General features: G+C 36.2%; 1 protein-coding gene across 1 annotated transcript; it reads right to left on the bottom strand.

The window, feature by feature from the left end:
* Positions 1 to 1,083: 1,083 nt before the first annotated feature.
* LOC121323548 (complement C1q-like protein 2) lies at positions 1,084 to 3,228 on the bottom strand. The gene is made up of 2 exons (XM_041264664.1): positions 2,364 to 3,228; positions 1,084 to 1,747 (listed from the first exon to the last, which is right to left on the bottom strand). Exons 1-2 carry the CDS (start codon positions 2,937 to 2,939, stop codon positions 1,568 to 1,570), a joined length of 756 nt encoding a protein of 251 aa, XP_041120598.1. The 5' UTR covers positions 2,940 to 3,228; the 3' UTR covers positions 1,084 to 1,567.
* Between the last annotated feature and the right edge of the window lie 4,325 nt (positions 3,229 to 7,553).

The following is a 7,553-nucleotide window of genomic DNA, read 5'->3' on the forward strand; positions in this document are numbered from 1 at the left end:
GGCAATGAGATTGGTTCAGTTTTTCCCTTTAAGAGTATCCATGCAGTGTACATGTATTATATTATACATGCTGGTCGTATATGAAAATCTTTACAGAAGGGAATATATAAAGGAAACGATACACACCTCCCTTAATAATTGATATCATCGTCTGCGAATGATGCAGTTGACATGAGCAATGGGTCTTTTGGGTGAGTAATCCAACCTGATAATTGGTAACATGACAGCCAAGTGGCAAAAGGAGCTCTTTGTAAAGATGGTTAAAGCCTCGTCCTCACATTGATAATGTGCGGCTACATAGATCACTGTCAGGGTAAACCAGCACTGCAAGCCTATGCCTTCACAAAGCCTCATCAATCCATCATCCTCTTATCTCCTGCCACCTCTACTGACACCCAGAGACAGTCCTGAATCTGAATTGGAAAGAGAACACATTAACAGGGAATACAGATTCAAGAATCTATGAAGCAAATTTGTATATTTAATGTGAACAGCAATTCCCTTGCAAGACATTTTCCTTGCCCTTTCACCATTGGGGAACAGCTGCTTCTTTGTTTGAAAAACATAGCTCCATAGTGCAGCGTGGATAAAGCAAACCTTATTGCTCCTAGCAATGCTACTGCATTTTAATTTTGTTTTTAATTTAAACAAGAGGTGGATGCCTAAGACATGCCTCCTGAAGGTTTAATGCTCCAAATAGGATTGAACTGAGAGAGGATTTCAAACACACACAGCAGCTCTGTTTAGTATTGCTCAGTGGCAGCACTTTGAAATATGTGTTCATTTACTTGCCCCCTTTTGTGTTTTATGGCACAACAGTGGTAGATAATTATGAAATACTGGTATGTATGCTTTATTAAAGGTGTTTGTTTTTTTTTAAATAATTGTACTATACTATAAGCTGCTGCAGGGCTCAATAATGTTTCTAATAGTTTATAACACATTTTGTCAAAACACATTAGGACTTTATTTTTGTTTCACAGGTACATTACATACATTTAAAAAAAAAAAAATCAATAAATTAAGTTTGTCTTTAGAATCAATTATCATCTCAGTTTTTAAAAATATTATAGGCTACAATGCAGTTAAGTGATGATTAGCTAAAATTACAGTTGCTGTAAAACGATTTTCTTTTTAATGTCCAGTCTTTTAATTAAATGTACACTGGCCTCTCACTTGATCTAGACATATCCCGTTGTTATATTTCTGCACATAAATAACTGGAACAAACCGCAGTATACAAAAACATAACGTTTATTGAAATAATGGAAATAGCTAAAAACCATTATCATAACGTTATCCATATATTTGTTTTCCTTTCTTAATTAGATTTATTGTTTATTGTTTTTTTTTTTTGTTTTTTTTAGTAAATACACCACAAATTGCCAAGCTCAAAATGGTCACAATCAAACACATGGTCTCAAGGGTTACGTCGTCATTACTTGCAGAAACAGGAAGAAATTGACACCTTTGCGTTTTCCACAAAAATGTATAAATGAAGCATGAAAAGTATGACCCGTAGAGACAGCTGGAGACGTTACAAGTGCTCAATCTTCGCTTGAGATATTTAATCGGGATATAAAATGAAACCAGAGAAAGTGCTGTACTTATTATTGTTTCCTCCATGCGCTTTCCCTCCGTCCAGTTTGACATATATCTCATCCCCAGAGTCTAGATGAAGGACTGCACTGTTGCTGGCATAGTCGTAGTTCTGATCGGCGTCCTGGGCAATAGCACTGGCGCGAACCTACAGACAGCAAACAGCAGTCACAGAATTAAAGACAATTAACCTAATGAGAAATACCTGTGGTAATTAAAACTGAAGCGTTTAGTAATCTCGATGAATTACCCATATAACTGTATACCAAGAAATGGACGATAGTTGTTTAAAATGTAATACATACATACATAAGGATAAATATGCTGTGGGAATTGTCAACATGTTTAATATATCATTGGACAAAGGGAAGCAAACTGCTATAAAGACGTGATTGTGCTTGTCTTTCTAATACGACCATCCGGTAACACTGTGACAGGATAAGGGTTACTCTGCTTTGAAGCTGTGCGCGTCCCGGTGCTTTAAAGGGGCTCCCTGTGTTAAGAGCGGTGCTGTTTGAATTTTTTCAGGCAGGAGTTCAAGTGCTATACAATAACTATAAATCCATGAAGTAGTTTACATTTCTGTTTTAATGAAATCAACCCGCTTTGAAAGCTGCTGAGAAGTGCTATTGATAATTACTATTGAGAGTATTAAGAGATATGTTTGTGAAGTCTATACCGTAACATAAGCGATCATGCGCCACATTTTACTGCACTAATACGACAGCTAAACCAAACACTTTTCGTGCTGGTGTTATACTAACCTGTCCGTTTTTACAAAGGTCTGCCCACATACTGGTTCCATCGCCCCCTCTCATCAGCACATGGTAGGTAAAGAAATAGATCCCAGATACGTGGCAGGTAAACTTCCCCGTTGCTGGGTTGTACTGGTTTCCCACGTTAGTTACAACATCATCAAACTTAAGAACTTCGTATCCTTCGTGAGGGCTCTTCAGACCCACATAAAAAGCTATCTTGGTGCCACTTACTAGTGTACTAAGGGCACTTGTCTCGGTACCCCCTGCACCCAGGTACCCAGGTTTTCCAGATCCCCCCTTTTCTCCGGGAGGTCCTTTTGGACCTGGCGGGCCAGGTTCCCCAGGTGGACCCCGGGGCCCCGGTTTTCCTGGGCGCCCAGGTTCCCCTTTACTAGTCCCCTGAACAAAAAGCGGTGGGGGAGGAATAGCACTCAGATCTTGCATGACTTCCTCCGCTGTACTGCTGGGCTTGGTACTGTAAGGATCACAGATCATCCTGCAAGTTCCCATCATCTCGTAGTGAGCTGAGGTCTTGGAACTCTGGACCAGTAGCGGTATAGCTATAATAAGAACCAACACCATGACGATACCAACTACAGCAGCAACGAGTCGCTTCCTCTGGCAAATCCGAGAAGCAAGCGCTAGAAAGTCCCCTTTGCTTTGGGAAGTAATGATGAAAGGTTACGAGCGTCTACAAATTTCCAATAGAAAGAGAGTGGATGAAACAGATCAACGCTGTTCTTTCAATTAAAACTAATTTATTTTAGCCTTAAGCTTGATCTTCCTTAGGCAATTGTTGCTATGCCAGCATCACTATGCTTCAGAGAGCTGGGAAGTATTCATCTTGGCATGTCTGGATTAGAGTAGAGAAACCTCGAAGCAATCTCAGCCTTCTGCAACAAGGAAAAAAAAAAAACTGACGTAACGAGAACTACAGGACAAAGCCTGATGCAGTTTGGATTAATAGTGAAACAATAATCATGCAATCTTTATGTATGAATTACAAATCCCTGAGCATTGTACCTACCTGAGAGAATATTGAATCAGAAAGCATTACAAACGCGGGAACATTCCTGTGCCTGTATTAAGAATAGATTGCGTAGTACATCCTGTGCAGTATGAACTACTTAGAATGCTAATGCTATCAAGCTATATGTTTATCAGAACCATCTGCCTGTCACCTGACCTTGTTACTCGTCATTGCGTTATTTTATTACGTATCTCAGAGAATATAGACCGTATGGTACTGCGTAAACTGATGATTATTATTATTATTATTATTATTATTATTATTATTATTATTATTATTATTATTATTATTATTATTATTATTATTATTGTTGTTGTTGTTGTTGTTGTTGTTTATTTCTTAGCAGACGCCTTTATCCAGGGCGATTTACAAGCTGTTACAAAAGTGAGCAAATGCAAATAAGAGAAAATAAACAAATACAGCAAATAATTACGTTTGAGAGAGATTTCGAATAAAAAGCAGTTACACAGTTAGTAAATGGATAGGAACGATTTCAAATAAGCAATTACAAAGCATGTGAATACGGTTACCATTGAATGCAGTCCCGTATAGTGGAGAGTTGTGAGGTTTACACGTGCTGTCTGAAAAGGAGTGTCCTGAAGGTGGTCAGGGACTGAGCAACATGTGCAACACTGCCAAACTGTCGATCAGAATACCCTCGTCTCAAACTTCCTCAGCAAGCCCAATGAAACGTTGGATACCCAAGGTGTTGCTGCAGTGCTTACCCAAGTCCCAAATTAATTAAATTAAGCTATTTATATTTAGAAACAGTTTGGTCACATTTACAGTAACAACTGGAAAATATAACAAGCGTGGCATAGTGTAAAATAAAATCTATAGTTCTAACATTTTTTTTGTGCCATAAGTAAACTTGACCTGTGAGTGATCTGAAAGAGCCAATTCTGTATTCGTTCTGTATCAATTACATCAGATTCTGTAGATATTTCTTGTCGGGGGATTTAGTTTAAAGTGCCTTGTGTTTTGATTCAACTTTTGCTAAATATTTTGTGATAAATGCCGTTTGCATTTTAAAATTATCTGACTGAAAAGGCGCTGTTTTTTCAGCACCAGCTAGCTAAACTGTTTAAATCAAAGCTTAGAGAAATATTAGCTGTATTAGGACAGCTCATTGTTTATTGAATACCCTACAAATCCAATAAATGATAATGATTATTTTACCATGCAGTACAAGCACATCCGCTCACGCACTTTAAAGTATGTGGATAAGACAAGACGTTTCCTCAGTATGTCACTCTAGACGTGTAGTTTATCCACAATTTACAAATTAAGGTATAATTGTGGATTTGAAGTATTTAAACATGATACCGTTTTGTTTTATTTATCTTTTCTTGAGGAATCTAAAATATATTTTGAAATATGGAACATGCACTGTGGGTCAGAAACAGAGCCTGGCAATTGTTGATATCATTATCTAACATTTAAAAATAAATAAATAAACTTTCTTTTCATATGTTCACTAAACCATCATTGTTATGCATTTTAAATTCTTCTAAATGCAGCCCACAACAAGGTCAAAGCAAATCAGTGAAATTATTGTTAAAAGTGGTCATTTACAAAGCGTCATTAAATATTTACACTAAACGTGAACAGGTATAAGCACTATAACGTTTGTAATTACTGCAATGAGATATACAGTATTAGAAGTAATTTGTTAACATGTGAGCAAGAAACGTGTAACATCTTTAGGAGGTGTTTCACGTGGTGAGCATTGAATCTTATTAGATAGGGTTATATTAAGTATTTATTTTTTAAACGAAAATCAATTTGTACAAACCCCGTGAAATTTCTGGAATACTAAAAAAAGCATTTACAGCAAGAAGGTAAGGGTGTTTAGAGGTTTAGTTGTGTATGCATTTATTCATCCATTCATTTGGCTTTTGTACACGGGCATAAACTATATGCAGTCCTTCTTGATTACAGGAGGATCCTGAAAACAGCAGACAACACACATAGGGCTCTATGCACAGAAACTTTGGGACTGTTTTAAGGAGGATTTTGTTTAGGACTGTATTTGTAGAGTGTTTCTATACATTCTCTCAAAGACTAACCCTCTCTATAACCGTTATAAAGGGTTTCCTGACATGCAAACTTTAATTAACCAAATAGACATTAATAGTCTTTATTATTTAAAAATAAAGACCTTAAAACATGAATATGGAATATGGTGTCAAATAGGTGGCCTAGGGTTCCCTTTACAAGTAACAGTTTATTATAGCTTTGCATTTATCTGTAAGAATAGAACTCAAAGGTATTTTCCATTGAAAGAGAACAGTTTAATCTATGGCTCTTAAACCATGAAACGTCCGTTACTTCTTTCTATGTGTTCAGATAGCACATTAAACCAGTATAGGCATGTTTAAATATAAATCGAAACGTGTGCTCTTTGCTTGTCTCATTGTTTCAACGGTGATCCAATGGTCTGTTTTGTAACAGCAGCAGTGCTTAATGCAGGTAATAAGAACAGAACTAAAGTATGTTATGTTGTTAGGATATACTGTATACTGGCACTTTTTCATAAACACAATTATGATTTAAATGAATTTAGACCATATATAATCTTTGACAAACTGAGGGCTTCACGTTTGTCGCAGATCTGTTAATCCCTATCTTTGGAAGCTGGGATTTAACTTTTCACACCCTATCTCATCAATTAAGCTGCCTGCTAACTAACAAAAAAAAAGTGTTTATAGCCCAACGTTCTTTCCCTTTTCAACTTCTAGTGATAGGACTGCTGCCATAATAATAATAATAATAATAATAATAATAATAATGATAATAATGATGATGATTCCTGCATGAATTTCTATTGCATTTTATCGTCTGCAGTTTTAAAAGAAAGGATAATGGTCCTTTTCACAGGATTCTAACCTTGTTTGTGAGAGCAAGCTTGATGCTGTCTCCATTCCCAACTGAACCAATCAGAGTAAGTACTGAATGAGTTACACTTTTTTGAAACAAGAACATCTGTTATTGTACAGTACAGGTCATTGTTAGTTATAACAAATACTGCTTGAAGGGGATTGGTACCTTTACAAGTGTAACTTCAGATCTGTGCTCATTTGTAGGTATTTCATATCTCAAGGTGACTTGTACTGAGGGCTCGATTTGGTAAATTTACAGGTACTTTCTGAAAAAGCACAGGCCTGTCTACTGGAAACTGCTCTTTTTCCAGTCAAGCTTGTGTTATATCCTTTTTTCCTCACTGTTTGATAAGATGTTCAAGGCACGGAGTTGTCTGCTTTTGCATTGGGAACATATGTGTCTCCATGGGATCTGTGACCCCCTCCCCACCTCCCTGTCAACTCAGTGCTTACAATCCAACAATTAGCCTTTCATCAATTTGTTTGGGCTGAGCATATTCAAAGGTGTTGGGGAAATGCAGCAGGAGTGTCAATGCAATCAATGTGTTTGCAAGTTCGAAGGGAATTTAACTCGTTGGAAATGGTATTTTCTCTACACCAAGCTGCTTGAATTAAGATCTATTAATCCGTCAAAAGGACATAAAAGGAGAAAGTTAGCATTTCTTTTGAATTCAGTATAGGTTTGTGTTGCGACCACAATCATTGTTTTTCTGATGGTTTATTGCAAATAGGTGTATTGTTGATGTTAATTAAGTACAGTATAACAAACACCAGCAATATTTCATTTTACATTTTGTTTCACCCTGAAATATGTTAACCCAACAGCTAGTTCATATTTCAATGGACATTTGAAATATACAGCATGAAGTATGTCTAAGCTACATTATGTTCCCTAATTCCCATTATTAATTGCATATGTTTTAACAATTCCGACAGGGTTGGGATAACAATAACAACAGCAACAAACCACAGTTGACTTTACAGCTTTTCTAGAGCATTTTCCAGCACTGTTCATAATAGAGGTCCCATAATATTCAGAACATTCTGACAGTAAAGAAAGCTCTTGTGTTTAATTTAGATTTTCCCTAGCAGATGCGTTATCTTTTTCATTTTATTTTTAATTCCTGCAAACCACGTTTGTCTTAGAAATATATATATGAATATATATATATATATATATATATATATATATATATACGGAATAAGAAATATAATATATATATATATTATAATATATACATAACACACACACACACATTTGTGTAAACGTAATAAGAAATTATG

This window comes from Polyodon spathula, chromosome 11 (genome assembly GCF_017654505.1).
Source record: "Polyodon spathula isolate WHYD16114869_AA chromosome 11, ASM1765450v1, whole genome shotgun sequence".
In the NCBI taxonomy this organism is placed as follows: domain Eukaryota; kingdom Metazoa; phylum Chordata; class Actinopteri; order Acipenseriformes; family Polyodontidae; genus Polyodon; species Polyodon spathula.